The sequence below is a fragment of the Crotalus tigris genome, unplaced genomic scaffold (assembly GCF_016545835.1).
Source record: "Crotalus tigris isolate CLP2741 ecotype Arizona unplaced genomic scaffold, ASM1654583v1 scf7180000024116.2146003, whole genome shotgun sequence".
Lineage (NCBI taxonomy): Eukaryota > Metazoa > Chordata > Lepidosauria > Squamata > Viperidae > Crotalus > Crotalus tigris.
In genome coordinates this window covers 898,415-924,113 of record NW_024100393.1, presented here as the reverse complement: position 1 = coordinate 924,113, position 25,699 = coordinate 898,415, and the positions used below count along the sequence as shown (strand labels likewise).

Sequence of the window (25,699 nt, the reverse complement as noted above, 5' to 3'; positions counted from 1 at the left end):
GGTTAACCATTGTCTCTTTTTTGTGGGTAGTTTGGTTCTTACTTCGGAGCTACTATTTGTGCGGCGGATCTTAATGGGGATGGCCTTTCAGATTTATTAGTTGGAGCGCCCATGGAGAGTAAAGTCAGAGAAGAAGGAAGGGTTTATGTTTACCTCAACACAGGTTCTGTAAGTATTCATTCTTGTTGAAGAGTGTTATCCATTATAAATGGATAATGATCCAGTGTTAGGAACATCTTTTTCATAATGCTTATTATTATTTTGATAGCTTCTTTTGCAAATAGAAATGATTAATATATTTTAACATGGAAATGCAGCACATTTCTAGATAAAGCATATATTGTGAAACTGTCAGAATACGGTAATGAAATTTTACAATGGTCCAAATATTTCAACTCTTCCATACTATGTTTTTTTTTTTGCCACACATCTATAAAGAAAAGTCATGTTCTGACTGGTAGTGTTAGAAGAATCCTTTACATCTGGAGGTACCTCAGCTTTGTCTGACTAATTTCTATCTTGTGTCTGGTTAGCTTAGAGTGATGCAAAACATTTCCTGGATGTCCCCCCTCTCTCTTTTTTTCCAAGAAATTGGAGGATAGTATCAAAAAGCTAGGAAGTACAGCTACTTCTTTATGTTTTTATAATGCTATTGAAAGAATATTCATGGAAGTGAAACTGCATGGGCATGTAACTTTTTAATGAAAATGGTTAGCTACAATGGATGGCTTCTTTTCCTTCAAATGCTGTTTGAACATTTGTATAGTCCCACTTTGAAAATGATTGGCAGGAACTCTACTTTTTAATTTCTGGGTATGGATTTTGATTTCTCAAAATTATATAAACATAAGATAGTTTTAATGAAAAGGTCTTTTCATCTTATACTTGTAATTTACTAAAGTACCCCTTCATCCAGAAGTCAAGTCACATAACAGGGACTAAATGTCTCTAATTTAGGTTTCTCCTTTGTTTAGTCAGTTTACTTGTGTGCTTATTTGGGATGAGGGATGACTTCCTTAATCAATTTCAGCCTTAGTAATTGCCATATAGAAAGTGTGACTGAATGACTCCAATACATAGAACATTTTAATTTGTAACATTCCTGAAGATTTGTGAGAGGTGCATGTGGTTTGCAGGATACAGATTATACACCTAAAAGTAAAACCGAGCTCATCATGATTATAATGTAATACCTGGAAACTCAGGGTTAATCAGACTTATTTTTATAGGGAGCAAAGATGATGGAGCTGCTGACAGCATTAGCTGGAAGTGATTTGTATGCAGCAAGGTTTGGCGATTCCATTGCCAGTTTAGGAGACATTGATAATGATGGCTTTGAAGGTATTATTAAGTTTCTTTCAAAATGTGTAGTAGTATAAAGGGAAGGATAGGACCCATTGCTCAGTATTGCCTGTAAATGCAGCTAATCTGAAGCATGCCTAGAGATAATATGTAATTATTTTAACAGTGTAGAATTTTGATTCCACATTTATGTGTAGAACTAATCAAAACTGATGAGTTCTCATCTAGCACCCCCTTTAATTGGCAGTAGCTTTTTTTTTTCTCAATAAAAAGATTTTCCAAATTCTTTAGATCATTTTCTATGTAACTTTCAGGATGATGAATTCTGATTAAAAAAAATGATGTTGGCAGAAGGGCCTGGGTATGGGTTTCCATTCAACTTCCTTTCCCCCTTCATCCATTTATGTCCTCTAAATCCATTGTGGTAGAACTTGAATACTTTTAAGAGAATATTCAGGAAGCATGGGACCTATTCAGGAAATGGAAGTCTGTTTTGCCAAAGGAATTGGATTTCACCTCCTTTGCTTGGGATAATTTGGGATAAACTGAAACAAATTATGTAAGAATGTACAGCAGTTGAAGTTTCTCCGCTTTACTGCTTCCCTATATTATAGACTATTATACTGATTTATGCAGGGTTTTTTTTGTCATAGAACACCCAGAATGGAGTTCCGGCACCTTTTTTGGATGGAACCTAGTAGGGTAGGCAAGGCGGGTTGTATGACATGTGTGAGTTCTGGCACCTTTTTTTTTTTTTTTTACAAAAAAAGCACTGGATCTATGAGAGCAGCTTAATTTCTAAATAGAGATAGAGAAAATGATACGTTTCTGCTATATCTTTAAGTTCTCCAATAGATCTAGCTTATTGGAATATCCCTCCATAGCTCTGAGGTTTTACCCCCTAATACACATCTGCCTTTCTCTTCTTCTATTTAATCAAGATAATTCCTCATGTATCTTGTGATTCTTCTATAAAAAATAAATTGGAGGGACTTAGACTAGTCATAATTATTTTTCTATTTTAAAAAGAATAGTACAATGTAATTAATGCATGGTTAATTTCATTTTCCTTTGGTTTTTAACAGATATAGCTATTGGGGCTCCACAAGAAAATGATTTAGAAGGCTCAGTTTACATATACAATGGCAGAGAAGATGGAATATCACCAACATTTTCACAAGTAGGTTTCTTTATATTGTCCTCATGACTACTATTTTTAATATCTAGCTGTAACAGAGAACTCGGCTTAGCTTTTTTGTTTGTTTAAGCAGGCTCAATTGTCAAGGACCCCAGTTCAGTTCTCCAATATTTCCAGATAGGTTTGGAAAATCTCCAGCGAGGAATCGTGGAAGACAATTGCCAATTTGGACTAGATACGCTAGTATAAATCAGTTTCTTATATTCACATTTTTATATTAAGTAGGACATAGAAGTGGAAAGCATGCAGCGTAAGAATGCATTGACACAATTGTTCCCCAATAACAAATACTGTGTTACAGATACATATATGGAGTAGGTTGGGGCAGAGGAAGAGGAAGGATGGAATACCTACCAAAGATCAAAATTGTCCCATTTATTTGGTGGTGTCACGTGTTGACTCTTAGTCGAAACCCTTATGCATGCTAACTGTATTTTGCCATTTGCTTAACAGCCCTTTCCTCTTATCAGTCATTAATGGAAAAAAGACCACTATATATTAACCCTTTTCTATTAGTATTAAGTTGCAAATCTAAGTGAGTTATAATATCAGACTTAATGGTTCACAAATAGACCCCTAATTGTAGAAACAAGTTGCTTATGTTAACAATATGTTAAGGAAGCAGCACAGAAGCATATGCTAGGTTCCAAGCCCACTTGTAGATGCTGAAAATGTTTTACATAACCCATCCCTGTCCAAAGTTGTTACCAAATTGTAATTTTTAATGTGACAGAAAAAAGACAAGATAATTGATGTTACCTGTAATTAATGTAATGTTAAGTAATTATACATAAATGCATTCCTTTAAATGTAGATGGAAGGAAACCAATGCAATTTTTTTCTGTGCCCCACCCATTACTTTTAAGAATTTGGCCCATTTTGTCCTGGCCTAATAGAAGATCTGAGGATGCTCTCAGCGCAGCTTAGTGTTTACCTAATCCTAAAAAGGTATTTGGGATATTGAAAAAAATCATCATTTATACTTAGCACAGATTAAAAACCTTCCATACAGAAGGAAGGATGATTTTATTTTCTGTTATTTTTCTACTGCATTTACTCTGCTTTTTTATTTTTTTAAAAAAATCTTTGTCCCCAAACATTTCTGTGTTAATAATAATTTTTAGAGAATTCAAGGACATCAAATCAGCAACAGTTTACGCATGTTTGGTCAATCCATATCTGGGAAAATTGATGTAGACAGCAATGGGTATTCAGGTGAGTTAACTTTGGTTGCTTTAAATCACTTGGGCAATGTTGTTGTTTTCTTAATTTCCTGCCCACCTTTCTGGGACATAAACCTAAATGAATAAATCAAAATCATTATGAACCAAATAATAAAATACAATAGAACTGGCATGGAACACACATGTTGTAACAAGCAGTTTAAAGACAGCCGGTTTATATGTAAGTGAATTAATATGCACATGGTCCCATAGGCATCTGTCTTATTGAATTAAACAAACTTTTCCAATGCTTTAAAATTGAAGCATTGCTATGCTAATTTTTTTTCAGACTAATGTACTGGAATTTGACAACTTAGAGAAAAGAAAATGGAAAAACAGAACCAGACATGTAATTTTATTAGAAATTTTTAATAGTGGGGTAAGATCAAAACACTTACAAATGTAAGTGCAATATATCTGCATGTAACATTAGTATTTTGCTCCATCCTGTATTAGTAAATCAAATTTAAGTATTATTCTACTTTCATTGTAATCTTTAGTTTCTTCTGGTTCCTCTAAAGTTTAGCCTTCAAAAGTCCCATCCTATTGTTTTAAGAATTCATAATAACAGCAATTTCTCATGTGAAGGACTCTTATAATTAGGTATGCAAACTCTGTGTCCTTTGAAAAGGCACTAACCATGATTTGAGCAAAGAAGATGACTCCCTTGTCTCCCAAAGCTCTAAACTCACCAGAGGTCATTGTCTTGTTATTGTAAGGAGCAGTTGTCTGGAACACTTATGTGTGATCTCAAGTTCTCGCCTTGTTTGGAGTGAGTTGGTCTATTTGCCAATTAATCATTCAACTGTAATCGTCAACTCCGCTTTTAGTGGGGCAGTCTCTAGTTCAGCATTTCTTCCCCAGAAGTCCTGGGTGAGATAATTCTTAAGGAACCTAGGAGATAAGCCACATAAGACTTTTTAGTTTATAACCAGCACTTTGAATTGGAATCGGAAGCAAATTAGTAGTTTAGTAGTCAGGCCACCACATTTTAGAAGAGTAATAGTTTCCAGATTATCTTTAAAGGCAGTCCCATGTAGAGTGTATTGCAGTTTTTAAGTTTGGGATGCTACGGGAATGAGTCACAATTGTCAAAACTTCCTGATCAAAAAGGCAGAAAGGCTTGGTCGTTCAATTAATGCACCAACTGAAGTTGGGCAAAGTCTCCCAACTCTAATTCTCCACTAGCTTCTCTAGCAGACAACTCCAGGAAGAGTCCTAAACAATAAAGCACTCCTATGCACTCCTTCAGGAGACTTGCACCTCTGTCTACAGTGAACACTGAAGTTGGGATAGAGCCAGCTTGATCATGATTCCATGTCACAAGGATTTAATCGGAACTTACTTTGACCATACAAGGTTACAGCTGACTACACAGCTTCAAGACATTGGACAAGTATCCTCATACAGCCTGGACTAGCAGTGTACAGCATCCTTCATCCCAGACTGGCTGCTGACTTCATCAGTGGCATCATACAAACGTTAAACTATATGAGGGAGAGAACCAGGCCCTGTTGCACTCCACAGCAGAGTTTGCCTGTTTGTCTCCCAGACTGGAAAGGAGGAAAACCAATGTAACAGGGTGCCTCCAATCTACAACCTTCACTGGTGCGGTCCAGTTGGTCTAGTGGTCCAGAAAAAGGCCATGATAATGAATAGTGTGGTCATATTGTGAAAAACATGTTGGGTATTGAGGAACAAGACTTGTTTGTTCTATTGCTCCTTCTCTAGATCACAGGCAGCTTGAGAACATTGTTTCATTTTGTTCATGACTTATTGCAATATAAATTCTGCACTCTAGAAGCATCTACCTATGAGCATCACCATAGAGAAGCCAAAAATGAATCATAAGAATACTTTCTGAACTGTTCTTACCAAATGTTCCTGGCATTTTGTGATGAGAACAGGAGCATGCAGGCATATTCGCTGATGTTTTAACAACCTGATTTGTCACATTGAGGGAATAGCCTCTGAGTTTAGGATTTCAATTGAGAAGTTTGAGAAGATTCAAAAGAAGAGTGAAATGAAATTAAAGAAACCACTATTACTGTCTAAATTTGACTCTTAGGAAGTATGAAGTGAAGATGTACCAGCACAGATGCTAATGATGTTGACAAAATTCTTCTTTTCCTGTATAGTGTTAGAGGTAGTTGTAATCCAATCACATTTGCAGACAGAATAAGCCTTTCCAACGATTCTGGTAAATACTTCCTAGGAAAGCAAAGAGAAATAAGAAAATGGACAAGACGCTTGACGTATTTATATCATTGTCTTCCAATGCTTCGTCTCAAATATTGTGGAAAGTCCCTTTTTTGATGAGAATATTTTGTTAGAACTCTTTCATTAACTGAATGTTTCCTGGAGTGATGCATCAGACCCCTTCAGGCCACCAACAGAAGGACAGAGGGGCCGTATGTTCTATGGTGCCAGAAGAAATTAGGAAGCATGCACTAACTTTATCTGCACATCCCTAGGGGAAAAATTATTTTTCTTTGCCCATTGAAACTAGGATATGCTTCAAGGTCTCTTGATTTTTCCATATGTTCTTGACTACATATGAAATTTGAAGCAGCAGCATGTGTAAGAGAGGGAATCAAACTGATAAAAGCAGTACTGTGCATTCATGATGCAATTCCTGCTCTTTTTCTGCATTGGGTATAGTATAAATACAAAGGCCCCAAAGAAGTGGAGTTTGTGCCATGATGCCATAGTACTGCTTTTCTCAATCTGACAAATTCAGTAAGATCCCACAGGTGCCACTGATCCAAAGTATCCGAAGGATCTTCTTCAAAATGTGAAGGTCAGGGGTGGTTATGTCCAAGAGATCCCTTTCCCCTGCAGAAGCAGGGAGAATTGTAAATCACTATTTTTAAATTTTGAGCAGGAGTTTAAATTTTTGCTATAATTAATTGCTCTTCCATTTAGAGCAGGGGTCCCCAACCCCCTGTCCATGGAGCGGCACCGGGCGATAGCATGCCAGAAACTGGGCTGCGCAAACAAGCGAAACCCCATCCGCGGGATGCAGGCAGCACATGAAACCATGCCCCCTACGGTCCATGGACAAACCTCCACAGAATTGGTCCCTGGTGCCCAAAAGGTTGAGGGCTGCTGACTTAGAAATGAACTTTCTTCAGTTCATTAATTAAAATAATCAAGCCATATTTTGATAAATCTGTTTCAGACTTTCTAATCAAAAAAAATGTATCAATGTAGTCCTATAATTAATAATGTCAAAAAGCAATTTGATTCAATCCAGAGATAAAGAAGAACCAAAGGGAACATTTATAATGATTCAGTTCTCAAACTGTATTCCTGTTTTATATATATATATATATATATATTTTTACAGATGTAGCAGTTGGTGCTTTTTTGTCAGATTCTGCTGTATTACTGAGGTAGGTCAAACATATTTTAGAGTTCAGAGGCAACTGAATTAAAATTTGCAATATATATCTGATTTCATCATACTTTCGATTAAACTGTGATCTTAATCTTTAAACTCTAATATTAATATATCACTTATTTAATATATTGGGGCATTAAGATTTGTTTTCCAAGCAATGGGCACCTCAGAATTTATTTATTTCACACTCATCTCTTGCATCCTAAGATATTGTCATTAGGTATTCATTACCAGTCAGCAGATGGTTTGAAGGCCAAAGGAAATGAAGCATTTCTTCAGTAAAGTATGGGTAGTCTGCTCCAGATAGAGATTTTGACTTTCAGAAGTGACTCAATGCTTCCAACCCCATCTATGCCTTTCTATTAAAGCTCAATCTCTGTTTGTCCTCGGCTCAGGACAATTCTGATCTTGTCTGCTTTTAAACAATAAAAAGTTAGACATGCACGCTACAAAATTAATATGTCATTTGATCCATTAGAATCTAAATCAATGTGTTTGTCTTTAAAAACAGAACGCCCAGAATTATAAATATTAATAGAGCATCTTGTGATCATGAATTCCTCCTTTTTAGGACAAGAGCAGTAATTATCGTGGAAGCATCCTTAAAGCACCCCAACTCTGTAAACCGCACCATATTGGACTGTGTGAGAAATGGACAACCAGCTGTGTGTGTTAATCTAATGCTTTGTTTTAACTATACTAGCCAAACCATCCCAGGTTACATAGGTAAGCTTCTTTCTTTGTGCTTAGCACTTTCATAACTGAATATTCAAAAACAAACGCTGGTGGTTAAGATGAATTTATTACTAGCTGATACATAAATCAAACTTAGTGGTTATCCATTGCTATTTTACCAGTGGTTTAAAACACATATGACTGTTTTATGACCAGGAAATTCTGAATTCTGGTCTTACCTCAGGCATGGTAAAGAGTGACTTTGGCCAGTTCCTTTTTCCTCAGAAAAAGGAAACAGCAAGCTATTTCCAAAAATATTGCCAAGAAAACTGCATAGACTTCTCTAGGTATCCCTCAAAGGCATGGGCTTGTGCACGCACCCGCTCATGCACACACACACACACACACACACACACACACACACACACACACACTGTTAATAATTTGAAAGTAATTTATCCTGGCATGATTAGCCCACAGTATTCCTCCTTAGGGGTTATGATAATAAAATGAGGCATCGCAGGCTATGTTCCACAAAAATATATGCATACGCATGTGTATTCACTTTTCAGAACCGTGTAAAGAAATGTTAAGTACATAGTCTTTTATGCATATTGTTGTATCTTGGTAAATCACAAACTTAGAGCACACTCTGGAGAAAAGCTACATGTTCTTTAAGCAGTGTTAAGTTTGTATGAAGGCAGAGAACTATGTCGCGCTAAAAGAAAGACATTGACGTGTCCTCTTATTTATATGCACACACACAAGCACAAACCAGATTCTGAATACACACTAAGATTTAGTAATAAAAAGTGATGTTCCAAAGATTGGATAGAAAATCCTGGAAACGTAAAACCACCTACAGCTTAAATACACTGTGTATTTTAACATAAGTAGTTCACCCATCAGTTTAATGAATACGGAAATGTTTCTAACTTTTTTTTTCTTATTTTATTCCTTTTTTTTAATCTTTACAGTATTGCTTTATAATCTAAGCCTGGATATTAATAGAAGGCCAGATACTGCAGCAAGATTTTATTTTTCCTCTAATGGAACCTCTGAGGCCACCTCTGGAAGTGTCCGGATCTATAGCAACAACAATTTTATATGCAGAACCCATCAGGCATTCATGAGGGTAACATTGTCTTCATAGACTTGTTGGGATGGAAGTGTCCACTTGGAAAGGTCATCCAAAAAGCTCTAGCCCAGGGCTTTGCAATCTTGACAACTTTGAGACTTAGCTGGTTGAGGAATTCTGGGAGCTGAAGTCCACAAGTCTTAAAGTTGTCAAGATTGCAGACCTCTGCTCTAGCCTCCTCCTGTCAGGGGACCTGCAGCAAGCTCTGACCATGGTCATCTACCAAGATTTATTCAAGCCATACATAAAAATAGACACTTTTGGTTCTTACATCACAACTCATGTTTCCCATCTATTACAAATCAGCTCTTTCTTTCTCCTCCTGTACCTTTTGAACTTGTCGGAAGACACTCAGGTTACGTGAATTTGGTGTCAAGTACCAAACTTGTTTTTCAAATCATGCTTTTTCAATACCTGAGAAAATAATAGCTAATTGGTGTAGTGAAAATAATATAGAGCAGATGCAGGGAAACCTTGCGGAAAATTAGAATGAATTGTAAAACCTATGAACTGATCAAAGCAAACTTGTTATTGAAAATTAGGGCAGGGAACCTGTGGAAGAACAGTCAGTGGCAGCCTATCTCCCATTCCAGGGGAATAATTTAATCAACTTTAATATAATCTGTGATACTTGGCGTAGATTTATTTTCACAAGCAGTTAAACACAATCTACAGTAAAACCTTCCATACTTAGATAAACGTAAAGAAATTGTACTCATTCCAGCATATAAGTGTAGTAATTCCTGTAGCATACAAGATTCCGTATCTTGAATTTAGACATAAATTTACTGTTTAGTTAAGAATGACTTCCATTATGCTCAATGGGACTTGCATCCTAGTAAAGTCAGGACTGCACTATTAATCAAAGTGAGGAATGGAATATCAGCTTCACTGCTGTGTCAAGATTTATGCTCGTTCTTCTACTGTCCTTCCTTAGTACTTCAACATAGGCAGCACTTCAATTTGCATTATAGTACAATAAATCTAAGGGACTGAAAACATTTAAATACAACTCAGTCTGAGCTTTATAAATTGATCAGATAATCAGCATAGTATCTTTCTTAAGCAATAAAATCTCACCTGCTTTGTGTTATGAAAAATCTTAACATAGAAATAAAAATTATGCTAAAAATATTCTTAAATATGCAATGTTCAAGCTATTTGGCCTTTGTTTTTGCATACCGTTGCCTGGGGTTTTCTTTTGAATGGATTTCCTTAGATGCACTCTAAGAGAGAATTCAAATTTGGAGTGTATGCAGCCATGCAAAACTAGACACCTTATGTGTTATTTCAGGATAAGTGCCGAAAAGTAGAAATTGCTTATATTGTTGATTGGTGAATATTGTTCTCAGTTTTATGCAATTCGTTTATTTGATCTCATATGCTTAGAAAGATGTAAGGGATATTCAAACTCCTATACGGGTTGAGGCTACCTATCACCTGGGACACCACGTTTTGAAGAAGAGAAATGCGGACGAACTCCATTCACTTCAGCCAGTACTTCAGCAACGGAAAGAAGATAATATTGTGCACAGCAAGGTATGTGTTCCTGGCTTGTATGACAGTAGAAGTCTAACAAGCTGGTGGACATCAGTTGCAATGGGCTACTTTTCTGTTTCAGACCCTCATCTGAAGGATTGTTTTACTTATATGGGCTTTATGGTGGGTAAGAATAAAGGCCTGACTTTCACGTAATATTAGCTATACTAAATTATGGATTTTGTAACATTGCTTATAAAACTATAGAAAGAGCATTTTCTCATGCAGAAGAGAAAGAGAACACATGTTGGTGCTAAATTCTGTAACTATTAAAACCATATGGAACTTGGGTCATGATCTGCTGTTGTGATTCATCCAATTCTTTTAATGTAACTGGGACATGATGAAGCCCTAGCCTTGTGTTTACTTTGGATAGCTCTATAAATGTCAAACTGTAAACAAACTCTCTACATATTATGCCAAATGACTGACTTATTGCCTTACTCTAGAGAAAACATCAGGCAGTAGTTCAGACATAACATTGTAGGACCTCTGCTGCTGGCATAGTTTTCTGGATCAAGGCAAATATTTTTATTTTCTGATACTCACTTTTTCAATATAAAGGATAGAAAAGCAGTTGAACATAACTGCTCTAAATTAATACATACCTCTAGATCAGGGGTGTCAAACTGCCGGCCTGTGGGCCGGATGCATCATGCCGAAACCGCGCCCACCCCATTGCCGGCAATGGAAAAAAAGTCGCGATACATCGTGACATGTCATGTGACATTGCGAGTTTGACACTGCTGCTCTAGATACTGTTGTGATAAAAGGTCAAGGGATTTGTTTCCACACGAACTTTTCTAGTACCATCCAACACAAATGTCAAAATGTCTTTCTTATCACTTTGCTTTGGAAACTATTTCATTTAATAGCAGTATTCTTTTCATCACTCATAATTTTGGTGGATCTTGTCATATGACAGCATGATATGGTGGTCCCAGAAATTGTTTATAATTATTTTTGTTGTGAAATGGCAGCAACGAAAGGCTAATTATTTCATTTATTGTTGTATTTTTACTCAAGATAGGGGAAATGTTTTGGGGTTTGCTGGTGGAAGTGACCAGATTGCTTGTTTCTGGAGTTTGGCATCTTTACATATCTGTGTGTAGGAAAAGGGTTTTGCGGCTTTTTTACTAGACATTCTTACAAGAATACCCCATGTTTGATGTTGTGGTATGTCTGAAGCTTTATGTGGTGATAAAGGCTGCTTTGAACATTTGGTACAGTGACCGTATATCTTTGATTATAAAGGACAGCCTTTTATTTCAGAAAACTTTCCTTTAGATTTATTTCATTTAATTATTTCTTTTCTTGGTTTTGCTTTTGGATTTACTTCGTAAGTTATAAAATATTTTTTATCTTCATGAACCCCCTTTTCAGGTTTGTCTTTTAATTTTTTTCCCAAGAAAATATTGCCACTGTAATTATTGATTTTAAAAAGTGCCTAAAACGAGCCTTTGGTAGAGACAGATTGGCATGAATTGAAGTAGAAGGTGTCAAATTCATGTAATTTGAAAGGCAGAGGATAATGTTTTCTTACTGGTTATTTTGGATTTCATAGTAAAAATATTTTTGAATATATATCTTCAAAATTATTCTAAAAAGTTGTTTCTGTTCTTCTTTCAAAGTTTGTTTTTGCAAGATTTTGTACTCAAGAAAATTGTTCTGCAAACCTTCAAGTTTCTGGAAAACTTACATTTCCAAAGTAAGTCCATTATAATTGAGAGAAAGTGAACAAGCTTTATGAACTTAGACCTAAAAAAAATTCTTTTTAGGAAGAATGGAATCAGATATCAGAAAGTTGTACAAAACATAAAGAATGATGTCTGAAGTTACACAGTGGAGTCAAAGAGGAGCTGAGTAAACATGTGGAGCCCTGGAACTATATGAGAAACTATGTTTATATGATTATATTCTGGAATTATTCTGTTAGCTTCAAAACATGTTTCACTGGTCTGCTTACATATACTGAACTATTATATACAATGGTTTGCTTCTTTGACTTAGCATGAAATGCAGACTGTTTCCAGTTCAATGTTATTTGTTTAACCAGATCAATCTATCCCATTCAACAAATAATGGTTAAAAAAAATCTGGCTTGATATTATGTGTGAACGCAACAGATGCATTAATGTCCATATAGAACCCTGCACTATAATTTAACAAAAGAGTAAATTTTTGAAAGAGTATAGCAACTTCCTAAGATTAGATAATATAAAATATTCCTACAACCATTTGGTGAGGTAGTGCAAGGTCACCTTAGTGTTGTCACCTGATTAGATAGAACAATGAAATTCCACTCATATGCACAGAATTCTAATATCTTCCCATGCTATTTTAAGCAGAGAAGGAACGTTATCCCTCCCTTTTTAACTAGAATGTGACTTTGCCTTTTCTAATGGAAAGCATACATCTTTCTCCCTGGATCCTTTGCATGTCTCCTGTTATAAAATTGTAGCTGTTACCTCATACTGTCTTTTGCTTTCTTCTCTGTAACGGTAATTGGAGATCTAGCATTATGAGAGTTGATTCAGACAGCGGGAACTTCAAGGAGTTTATAAGGGGTCATAACTGGTTTCCGGTCACAGATAAATGTAGGCATTGATCATTCTCTAATCAAACAAGTTAATTCTGTCATCTGTGCTATTTTTGTCATCTTCATCAGCCATCCTTCACAGTCTTTCCATTTTTGAACATATAATAGTCTCTCGGGCCCATCTTATCTATCATGATGTGGGTAAATAGATACATAGGCTGCAGTGATACCATCTGCAAAACTAGTTTTCATTAAAAAATACGTATTTTCACGATTGTGCATAAATTAAAAGGGAAAGTAATTGTTTTTCACATTCAAGCAGAAGTTCTGCTGAACTGCAGAATGCTTTTATGGGTTACAGCGACTAGAATTTTTAAATTTCCCTTCTATAAAGGCAAAAGTTGCATGATCTGTTCTTCTATTTTCTGAATTTACCTGGCCTGTGAGTTTCTTCTTTTCAGGGCTGAATTAATCTTTTTTTCTCCCTCCTTAGGAAACTAGCAAACCCTTAGCTTAGAAATATTTCTCTACCTGACTGCTAATCAGACTTCATTTCTCCTTTTTTGCACTTCTTTTGCATTGTCTTCTTTCAGGGCCACAGCCAACTTGTAAAATTCTGCATGATATCAAAATAATTCATTTTAATCCTTCCTTAGAAATCGACAAGTCATTCAATTCCTATGGCTCCCCTCTTTATCATTTCTCCAGAGTCGTGTTTTCTGTAGAGGTGAGCTGTAGCCTGTTTATGCCCTTCTGAACCATCAAGGAATTCATAAGTGATTTGGTCTGCTTTAGAGGACTTGTGTTTTACCTCAAAAATCTCCTGGAGCTTTCAAAATCAGCTCAATTTGGCATTCATCAAATTTTCCTGGATATCCAAGTTCTTAGGGTTGGGATAAAATAGGCTGAAAATTAATGCTAATTTTTTTAAAAAAAATATTAATTCATTAATTCATCTTTTTATTAGTTATATAGTGCCAACCCTACTATAAGAGAGAGGGATCAATCTGTTTAAATATATAAGGCAAGGAGGGAGGCTCAATGTTTAGGGCAAAATGGTTAGGAAGGGAAACAGATGTCTCCCTGTATTTACTGTTTCTACTTCCATGCCTCTTCCTGCTGTGAAGATTTTTTTCAGTAGATGAAAACTACAAAATCTACGGTAATCGTGTCATCTTTTGCTGGTAAGGAAAAAGCTCCCGACTTGAATAGTGGCAGGCAAAGGTGTAAACAAATAGGATTGGTGTTATCACATCTAGTTTTGCTTTCCACAAAGTGTGAAACACCAAATTATTTTCCCCAGATACTTATTCTTTATCTGTGAACAGCATTTTTTTTCAGCCCACTAACTTCTAATAATCAGGCAGCTGATGGTGTCTTTTTCGACTAACAAATGCTATTAGGAGGCATAAGTTTTTGTGAGCAGTTGCTCGACAGATGCATATGATCAGGTCTTTGCATTTGATGCTGCAGCTTGCGGAAACTTATCCCTTTTAATAAAATTTGCCAGTTCAGAAAGGTGCTATCAGATTTCTTCTGACATTTTGTTACATTAGACTAATATGGCTCTCCTCCAATCATCTTACTGAGAAAGCTAGATAAGAATATGTATGATTTACACATTAATGTACACTTATGCTTTATCTGCCCATCTGCCCTTCCTAAATTACTTTAATCAGATAACTTAATTAGCTTGAGTTGACACATAATATATTTCGTATAAATTGTGGATTAAAGGAAGAACAAGAAACTCTGAATAAAGTGAAAAACTGTTAGTTTGCTTTATGGATGTTTCTAATCTACCCTGGGCATTTCTTCCTCCTTTGCATCACTCTGCTAACAAAGCAAAACACCATCAAGGAGAAAGCAGGAAAGAATATCAATTATTTATATTTAAAGAAACTTTCAAGCACGCCATTAGCTAGAGATCCAGCCACTGAAATATTAGTATTTGTATTTCGCATGTTCATTTGAAACTTTACTTATGTAGTACTTTTACCTTCTGTTGTCTGTTCTAAATGCCAACTTTCCTCCCCAAGGTATTAAATGACTAATGTATTGGTCTCAAGCCAGAATGTTTGATAAATGCCTATTTCAAGGCAGCTCTTCTGCAAGTCTTAATTAAAGTTTAATGTCAAATTGAAACTTACTTTCAAATTTTCTTAGGTTTTTTTTTTTCCTTTTTCCTTGTTAAAACATGATTAGAGAACACTGGGTAAAACATAAGATAGACATTTTCACTCATGTGCACAAGTAATGTCTTTCATTAAGTTTGAGAGTAAAATGACAGACACTTTGTGCACCATAAGATAATGTATCAGCTGCATTAAAAAAGGGACATTTCACCCACAGTGACAGTGGAAGTAGCATACATAGGAGGGTATGTATTGTTAATTATAGGGAACTGAGCAATTCCAGTTATATAGAGCAGTGGTTCTCAACCTTTTTAATGCCGCGACCCCCCACCAGTCATAAGTTGAGGACTACTCAACTGGTCGTAAGTCGAGGACTACTCAACTGATGCAACACCGTTTGCAGAATGGGACTTTTGGCGGGCTCAGCAGGGCAGAGACAGCCTGGACAATTCCTATTGGCTTTTGAAAGCCAATAGAATTAGACTCTATTCAAGAGAGTCTCTTCTACTGGCTTTCAAAAGCCAATAGAATAAAAGGGAGTAGCACAGCTAAGGAAAAGGGGAAAAAATGGCGGACTGCATTGTTTGGCGACCCCCGTGAAATGGTCGTTCAACCCCAAATGGGGTCCCGACCCACAGGTTGAGAACCATTGATATAGAGGAAAACGGGTTTTCTAAAAAGGATGAAGAACTAAAGAGTCAGTGTTTGAGCAGAGAAAGAGGACAAATAAAAGTTTGTTGTGTTTGATATATAGTTACTGGTCAACTGCTATTACATTGCTTAAATGGTAAGAGAAATATCATGCACATACCTTATCAGCTGAGGAATGGAAAAATCCTCAGTGTAGCAAGAAAATAAATAAACAGTTGTGTGCTGACTATTTCAAATGTTTAGTAAAATGTTTTTCATTTTGTGGTAGAAAGACAGAGACAACTATTCTATCTTGCAAAGAGATCAGCCTGATTCCTAATATAGAGACTGAATTTAATGGACTAGATGAGGATAGTGTAGGATAAAAGCTAAATTGGATCTGATATATTTATGTTAAGGATAGTTAATATGGATATTCCAAGTGTATTTTTTTTTGTTGCATTGACATGTACAGTTTAATGAGGAAGTTCTGCAGAAGCCACACTAAGGGCTTTAGGAAATACAATATGTGCACTCCAAATATAGATTAAAAAAATATTTGGTTATAACTGTTTTATCTGATCCTTCATATAGACAGCTCAAAGTATCGTACAGGGATTTTCCTTTTTGTGCTGTTATGATGTCTGTGAAGCTGATTAGTTCTTGCATCCCTCTGTTACATAAATTTGCCTAAAGCACTTAAATCCATAGAATTTGGTTAATATTTCCTCACTTATTGCTGAGATCACACAACTGCTCTATCCTGGAGTGAGATTCACCTGAAATGAGATTTTTTTACCCTGTAAGATGGACATAAACAATCAGTTTATTAAGTAATCCAAAATATTCACTTGGTGAATTATCACTACACAATTAGAACTGTTCATTCTGAGATCAGGAGGGGCCAAATCAGCTTACAGGAATTCATCTGAAAAACATAAATATGGGGAGTATTCTTTGATTATCTACAGGTGGTGTCAATTAGTTTCATATCAAAGATGCATTTTGGAAATGATTACTTTCCAAAATGATAGCATAGTTAAGAGCAAATTCCAGTTTTTCTAGTGGAAGGATGCACATATTTAATTTTGAAGTGGAAAAGCCAGGTCTGAACTTCTAACAGTAGGATGCAGAACGAAAGAAGAAATCTAAAATGAAATATAATGTTTCCTTTTCTGTTGCATTAAAACTGCAGTTCAAAAAGAAGTGGTTTAAATTAAAATGGTGTATATTCTTATTCATTTTGTATAGGCCTTATGAAAAGAAGCCTTACCTTTCAGTGGGAAATGTGAAACAGTTGACATTGAGTATCACCTTGTACAATGCTGGTGATGATGCTTATCAGACCAGCCTTCATATCCAGCTGCCTAAAGGTCTCTATTTCACTAAACTTGTAGCACAGGTAAGAAACCTATCTTCTATATCTTTGTATAAAATAATTTGCCAGACACCTTTTCATTCATTTGGCTAAAAAAAAAAAAGCAAAAGTTTCATTTTAAAACATTTGAAACTTAATTCACAAGACAAACTGAAATAAAGCAGGGCGACTGATTTAAACCAATGTACAGAACTACAGTCATTCTTCCAGGTTGTTTGGTTCTCTTAATATTATTCATTGAATAAGAGAAAAAGATCAATAGATAAAAATAAAAAGTTTTTCTTTTTGTTTCATAGAAATCAGTGGGGCTTACTGCAGAATAAGTATGTCAAGGACTATATAGTAGTAAAACAGTTGTTTATAAAACCATATAAATTTTCCTTCAAAATTTCCCCTTCTTTGGGAAGACTACAGCTACAATTTTCTAGCAAGGCAAAGTGTATTCAATTATGAAAATTTTTGAAGTATTATTTGATGAAGCAGCAAGCAAGCTATATGTCGATACCACTTTTTGCCCAAAACAAAAAGGTTAAAAGCAGATATTTAACATGGTACAAAATTAGACCTAATTTGTTTAGACCTATAAATTGTCTCCTCTATGTGGCCAATGACACATGAACAACACAAAGTAATTTACTCTGTGTTAAATGTAAGGACTTCAAACAGCTTCCAATTTTCTTAGAAAAAACTGAATTAAGTTTATAGGAAGTGGCAGCCAGCAGGTGTATCACCACCATCATCCCTCGTGGAAATCACTTTTGTTGGACCACACTATAGACTATGAGTACACATGTAACAAAACATTGTGCCTTCTTAATTATGGTCTGTTGTCCTCTATCCAAAATAACAATGTCCCATCAACTTCATAAATCATACAGTTTTCTTTAGAATGTGAAATATTTGTAACCTGTCAGTAGGCATAATGTAACTGGAAAGATAGAATTCACTCTTTTTCTCTTTGAATGATAAGCCTAACCATGCTGAATAGTAGTAACTGTGAGAGGGACCTCGGAGTCCTAGTAGACAATCACCTAAATATGAGCCAGCAGTGTGCTGCAGCTGCCAAAAAGGCCAACACAGTGCTAGGCTGCATTAACAGAGGGATAGAATCAAGATCACGTGAAGTATTAATACCACTCTTCAATGCCTTGGTAAGGCCACACTTGGAATACTGCATCCAGTTTTGGTCACCACGATGGAAAAAAGATGTTGAGACTCTAGAAAGAGTACAGAGAAGAGCAACAAAGATGATTAGGGACTGGAGGCTAAAACATATAAGGAACGGTTGCTAGAATTGGGTATGTCTAGTTTAATGAAGAGAAGGACAAGGGGGGACATGATAGCAGTATTCCAATATCTCAGGGGCTGCCATAAAGAAGAGGGAATCAAGCTATTTTCCAAAGCACCTGAAGGCAGGACAAGAAGCAACGGGTGGAAACTAATCAAGGAGAGAAGCAACCTAGAACTAAGGAGAAACGTCCTGACAGTGAGAACAATTAATCAGTGGAACAGCCTGCCTCCAGAAGCAGTAAATGCTCCAACACTGGAAGTTTTTAAGAAGAGACTGGACAGCCATTTGTCCGAAATAGTGTAGGGTTTCCTGCCTGAGCAGGGGGTTGGACTAGATGACCTCCAAGGTCCCTTCCAACTTTACTACTACTATTATTATTATTATTGTTATCAATGCTTCTGTAAACAACCTGAGGTTTATCTTGAAGTGAATTAAACTTTCAGACTTTTATCAGTGATAGTGCTGGTGGTATTATTGGCCTGCAAAGATCACAGGAAGTTTTTTCTGTTTTCTTGTTTTATTCAATCTTCCAAATACCTCTGTATTTCTTTATAAGCGGGGGTGTAGGATTTTGATTTAGAGATGTGGGAGTTCTGTTAACCTTTTCTCCCTTAAAAAAAAAAAAAGGTAAAGGAGTTTCTGCGGATTTTTACTCCAGTAGTCATTGCCAACTATTGGGGGGGAGGGGCGCTCATCTCTGTTTGAAGGACATTTGAGTCAGCACTGTCTGGAGACATTTCTGCAGCCATTTGGCCAGCAGGACTTCCCGCTGAAGTGATACCAGTTTATCTCTTCACATTTGCATGCTTTTGAACTGCTAGGTTGGCAGGAACTGGGGTGAGGATGGAAGCTCACCCCATTGCATGGCGCTCAGGTCTCAAACCCGGGCTGCCAGCTTTCCAGCTGAGAAACCCAGCATCTTAAGTGCTGAGCCACCACACATCCCTTTCTCTCTAAATCATTTTCTGATTTTTTTTCTTCCTTCAAAACTGCTATTTTCTTTTTTGGGGGAGGAAGCAAACCCTTTCAGAAAATAGGGAAAAAATTTAGTCAGGAACTAAGCATAACAGGAAAAGATTAGATAGAATTCCCTGTTTTCAATATTCCTTATAATCAAAGTCTCAGAGAACATCTAGATCAGGGGTCCCCAACACCCGGGCCGTACCCCACTTCCTGTTTGGAACAAGGCCTTGCGAGTGGCAGGCCGGCATGCACCTGCGTGGGCAGCTTCACTTGCGTGAACGGTGGGCCAGCATACATGCAACTCCACTACTGCAAGTAATGGGCCAGCATACATGCAACTCCACTACTGCAAGTAATGGGCCCGCATGCACATGTACACCAGCCCGCCACTTGCACAGCCCAGTTCCCCTCTCCCTCCCCAGCCGGGAGCCACAAAGATTGGGGATTCCTTTGTTACCTTGTCAATTTGAAAAATTGTTTTTGCAAAACTTTTGCCTTCTTCTAACTCTTTAGCTATTGTTCATTTTTACAATAGGAAGAAACACAGATACATTTTCAAATATCAGAAAAGGAAAGTCATGGAGTGACAATTAACTGTAATATTGGATATATGTATGTTGATCATCTTTCAAAGGTAAGAATAAATATCAAAAGTGATTTAATGATATAGACTGTACTCTTCATTGTTATCATATCTGTATACCAAGGAACTATGATGGATCTCCTCAAATGTATGTTCCCTTACCAGAGTATTAATAATTATGGTCTCCATCTGCATTTTCTAGTATCTCTAATAATTGGTAAAAAGATAAAAAATAGGTCAGATTAAAATGTTAAATTGCAACATTTCTTAGATATGAGAAAAGTAGTGTGACATATGGTAGCACTTTGGGATTTGTTTGCAGTTCAGTTCAGTAAAATGTTTGGAAACCATAAAAATGGAGCATGGCTAGTCATTAAACAGAGTTAGGGGTACATCTGTATAGACAGGATTCCTAAGATGCTTAGTATTTAAATTAGTTTAAGTCATAGGTCTGCTTGTTGAGAACTGTATTGATTGTTAATCTATATGCTGCTTTGATAAGTGAATAGTATAGACTTTGATAGTATAATTACAGCTAATTTATGAATACAATGCATAGTATAGATAGATAGAATACAGATTGATTAATGTAAGCTGAAAAAAAATCATTTTTTTCAGGTGGACATTAGCTTTGTGTTGGATTCAAGTTCACTCAGCAGAGCAGAAGATGACTTACACATCAGCATTAATGCAACTTGGTAAATATTGCTTACTATAGGTTGTTACTTTAGACCCATATTTGAAAGAACTGCAGAAAAAATACATTTCATAATTTGCAGAAATTTCATGGAAATCTAATGTGATGGGGGCACAATCTTCCTTTTGGGGGTTGGAAAAATAGGCTGTGGATGCAGTCCTCAAATGGGCAAAACTCTTGTACCAAAATTATAGAAAATGTGCTTGCTTGCATTTGATCATGCTATCTATTGCCAAATGTACTGTGTAACAAAGAAAATCAAACAGTACCCAGGCCTGTCACTAAACATTGTGATGTGTTGTAACATTTCTCTCCTTCTGTAGTGAAAACGAATTAGACCATGATCTGCTGTCCGATAACAGTGTAGTGTTAGCTTTGGCTCAGAAACATGAAGTTGAACTGAACATTCATGGGTAAGCATTTGGACACGTGTGTAGAGCTGTTGCAAAGCAACATTCAGACATTCACTGATTTCTCAGTGTTTTGAGCCTGTGGATGTTCTTGTGTGTTCTTTTAATTGCTCACCCTTAGCTTGTTTTTATGGAAAACAAGCTTCGCAAATGCTGTTTTAACAGGATAACTAGGTAAATTCAGTGTTTGGGCTTTCAACCTTATAGAGGCTTAATGTTGTCCGACAACATTAAAGATGGATAGCTGAGATTTATTTGAGTTATAAAAGCCCCAATTTCAGAAAAAGATATTAAAATACATAGTAGCTCTTGATCCTAACACAGCTTTTTAATAAATGAAAAAGTTTTGAAATCTGTATAATATGTATTAAACTTAATTGTAAGTATTTAATTACAATTAAATACATATATAAGAATATGGATTATAGTGTAAAACTCAAGGAATAGAAAGAGATGCCAGCATTATTTTTTAAAAAAAGTGGCATACACTTGGCAGAGTGCATGCACTTGCAATTTAAAAGGCGCCTGGCTTCTTCAGAGAAGGCTAGAAAATACTCTTGTTTCAAATGCTGCAGAATATATACAGTGTTGACAATGCCCATCTAGGTAGAGCAGTCTTAGGCCCAGTACTCTTCAATATCTTCATAAATGACTTAGATGAGGGAATAGAAGGGGATCTCATCAAATTTGCAGATAACACTAAGCTGGCAGAAATAGCCAACACCTCAGAAGACAAACTCAGGATCCAAAAAGATCTTGACAGACTTGAACAATGGGCCCTATCCAACAAAATGATTTTTAAGGTTTTGCACCTGGGCAGGAAAAACCAAAGGTACAAGTACAGATTAGGTGAAACCTGGCTCAAGAACAGTAACTCTGAGAGGGACCTTGGAATCCTAATGGACAATCACTTAAAAATGAGCCAGCAGCGTGCAGCAGCAGCCAAAAAAGCTATTACAATCCTTGGTTATATAAACAGAGGCATAGAATTAAAATCACATGAAGTATTAGCACCACTTTATAAAGTCTTAGTAAAGCCGTATCTGAATATTGCATCCAGTTTTGGTCACCACTTTACAAAAAAGATGTTGAGACTTTGGAAAAAGTGCAAAGAAGAGCAACTAAGAGGATTAAAGGCCTGGAGACTAAAACATAGGAAGAACAGTTGCAGGTTTTGAGTATGGAAAAAAAAGAACTAAGGGAGGGGACATGATAGCAATATTCCAGTATTTGAGAGGCTGCCACAAGGAGGAGGGGGTCAATTTATTCTCCAAAGCACCAGAAAGCAAGACAAGAAATGATGGAAACTAATCAAGGAGAGAAGCAACCTAGAATTAAGGAGAAACTTCCTAACAGTGAGGACAATTAACCAGTGGAACAGCTTGCCTTTAGAAGTTGTGGGTGCTTCATCACTCCAGGTTTTTAAGAAGAGACTGGACAGTCACTTGTCTGAAATGATGTAGGGACTCCTGCTTGAGCAAGGGGCTGGACTAGAAGACCCCCAAGGTCCCTTCCAGCTCTATTCTGATTCAGTCTTTCCAAAATAGGTGAGTTCTTTTTTGATACCCAGATGAAAGCTGGATACGTGACTGACTCTACAAGGACAGTCCTTCCCAGCAGATGAGGCCTCCATCTCATCTGCATCTCTGCCCTCTCAGAACTGCTCTGGAAGGTCACATTCAGATTTAGAGGCCATGTAGGAAAGCAGGAGGAAAATAGCAATAAAAACTCCAATTATGGGAGTTTAATTGGATGTAACTAAGTTTTTGACCTGTATGGTAAACGGTACTCAAAGAAGTTATGATTGATTCCACTTTAATCAATATTTTCTCTTTTATTGTTTGTAGGTCTGTGTCTCCAGCATCATTTATTTATGGACCCACCGAAGAAAAATTACCAGTTTCTTGCATGAAGGAGACAATCAACATCACTTTCTATGTATGAACATTATTCTCTATTTTTATTATTCATTGAATAATGAATTAAAGTAAATTAGATTTTTTTTAAAAAAAAATGTTTTCTCATGACTGAAGTGGATTTGAATCTTAAGTCTTCCCAGTCCAAGTCCAACATCTACAACAGACATGTCAAACTCGCGACGTCACGTGACGTCGCGCAATGTATCAGAGCTTTTTTGCCATTGCCGGCAATGGGATGGGCGCGGCTCCGGTATGATGAAACTGGCCCGTGGGCCGGCAATTTGACACCCCTGCTCTACAAAGTGGCTTTCTTAGCCACTGAAGCTCTGCCCACGCTGATCAATCTCTGAACCCTGTTCATTTAATTTTATCCATTATGTCACAGCTACTCTCTTTTTACAGTGAAGGAGGTCATCTCGGTTTTTGAATCATAAGTGCCATTATGAATTGCCGCATTTATTATAATGTAAATATCCCCTTTCAAAAATGAATGTTTAATTTTTGCTCTGTATATTCATTGGGGAATGGCAAATGAGAGCTATTTTTGTATCTTCTACCATAGGTTTAATTATTTAATTATTATGCTTTTCCTGTGGTCTTGCAATGTCCTTTAATGCCATTTTGTATACTTTTAAGTATGCTTTGGACACTGATCTGCAAATATTAAAATGTGCAGATGTTTTAGCTTGCAGTATAGTGGAGCATCAGGAACTGCGTGTTCAGAATTCAACATTTGGAAGTGAAATATTTTTAAAATTCCAATTGTTTTTTTAGGAGGAAGGTGATAGGGTGCAATAGTTCTGATATCAATTCAGATAAAATACTAATTCAGCTCTGGCCTTCTGTATACCAAAGGTCAGTAATCCTGGAGTGAGTCTGGCTCCCGATGTAAATCTGCTGATACAGATACCCAATTCTTTTCTACCAAGAGATGACAGACTGTTTAATATACTGGATGTCAAGGTATGCTTAATTTATTTTCTGGATTTGGAACATGAAATGTGACATAGCATAACAAACTGTCCAGTTGTTAGCTTTCTACATGGATCTGAAAGCTTTATGAACAATTGTGATACGCTATCTTTGATTGTGATACGCTATCTTTAAGAGGAAGACCAAACCAGCAATGCCATTGATGGAAAAAGGTGTAAAGCAGCATAGGGGAGAGTATGTTACAACAGATTAAGACAGGCAAAGGGGGGCTTAACAAACTTGGTTTATTGATGAGTTTCTGCTTTGACTTCTGAAAACATCACAAAATACTATGAAAATATAAGAATAGGTGAATAATTGAATTTCAAGCTAGAGGGGCAGCAACATCCACAAGGGATCACAATCTACAAGATATTGGGAGTGATGAAAGACCCACTCCTTTTGTACATGCCTCGAGATCACACAAATTTGCAAAAAGACAGGTCTGGTATCATGACCTTTTGACACACATCCCGCATAAACCAAGGCTTTTCAACCAGTGGTATGGGTACCACCTGTGGTACATTGGCACCTGGCACACGACCATCCTAGAAAAGTAGCGGGGGAGGGGAATGAGCTGAACCGGTGGCAGTACCGCACAAACTTGAGCGAGAGATGGCTGGAGTTGCAGGGCTATCAGGGCTCAGCGGAAGTGCCAGGATCAGCGCTTCTTCGGGGCTGTCAGGGCTCAATGGAAGCACTAGGATCAGTGCTAAGCTCCAGTGGAACTCGGCGCCGATCCTGGCACTTCTGCTGAGTCCAGAAGAACCCCCATCAGCTGGAATGTTGCAGCATCTCCAGGGTCTTGTGATTTACATTCAGATGCTTGGCAACTGATTCATATTTATGACGGTCATAGTGTCCCAGGGTCATGTGAAGTGACCAAAACCTGCAACCACCCAGCAGATGGGGGGAATAAAAACCAAACATCCCCCCACACCACCCCCACTGCCAATCCTCAACAGAAATGCTCACAACAATGAAAACCGCGGACAGGAGGAAGAGCGCCACTGGGTGGGCAGGCAGGTATCTTGCTCGGCTGTGGCTTGGGGGGCACTTTCTTCAGTGCCATTGTAACTTCAAACAGTCACTAAGCAAACTGTTGTAAGTAGAGGACTACCTATACTTCATCACTTTTTTCCTTTTTTTTTTTTTGGTCATCAAGTTTTTCGCACCTTGCTAGGCGACTGGTGGTACTCGCATATTGCTGCCTGCCTTAAATGTTTGTGGTTCCCTGATGTTGATTTACACCGTAATTGGCATCTTGCTTTTGAGCTGTACTATTCAAGATCAGTACATAATTTTAATATGAAAGTAATAAATAAGTTACTTCCGCGCAACTTCCATTGAAAGGGAAGGAAGGTTAGGTAGGGATGTTCAAAACGTTTCAAACATGAGTAAGCTCCAGATAGTTGTTTTGAGTTTAAAACAGCTGGTTTGCATTGTTTCAGTCACTTTGGAAGTATTCTGAGGTCAAGGCAACGGTTTCATACTCAAAATACTCTCAGCCCAAATGACACAGCTGTTCCAGCTCAGAGGAGTATATTTGGAATTTGAAGTTTTTCTCATGGCTCATATTAGGAGAAAAGAGTCAGTGATGCTGCATCACCAATAAAATGCAGAAGAGAGTGCAGTCAGTCATAGAATATTTGGGGTTCTTTTTCCCATATAAAATAATATTTTTTCCAACATGGACATGAAGAC

The 25,699-nt window shown here is 36.9% G+C and overlaps 1 protein-coding gene across 1 annotated transcript in view; it reads left to right on the top strand.

Annotated features, from left to right (window-relative positions):
• Positions 1–25,699, top strand: part of ITGA4 (integrin subunit alpha 4) — a 45,952-nt gene that overhangs the window by 14,531 nt on the left and 5,722 nt on the right. Inside the window, exons 9-23 of the mRNA XM_039322526.1 lie at positions 31–168; positions 1,230–1,341; positions 2,388–2,482; positions 3,625–3,715; positions 7,073–7,118; positions 7,698–7,852; positions 8,779–8,936; positions 10,329–10,478; positions 12,110–12,186; positions 17,034–17,184; positions 19,950–20,048; positions 20,616–20,695; positions 21,018–21,107; positions 22,952–23,042; positions 23,879–23,986. Coding sequence (XP_039178460.1) covers positions 31–168; positions 1,230–1,341; positions 2,388–2,482; positions 3,625–3,715; positions 7,073–7,118; positions 7,698–7,852; positions 8,779–8,936; positions 10,329–10,478; positions 12,110–12,186; positions 17,034–17,184; positions 19,950–20,048; positions 20,616–20,695; positions 21,018–21,107; positions 22,952–23,042; positions 23,879–23,986 — 1,641 coding nt within the window. The remainder of the gene's footprint in view (positions 1–30; positions 169–1,229; positions 1,342–2,387; positions 2,483–3,624; positions 3,716–7,072; positions 7,119–7,697; positions 7,853–8,778; positions 8,937–10,328; positions 10,479–12,109; positions 12,187–17,033; positions 17,185–19,949; positions 20,049–20,615; positions 20,696–21,017; positions 21,108–22,951; positions 23,043–23,878; positions 23,987–25,699) is intronic.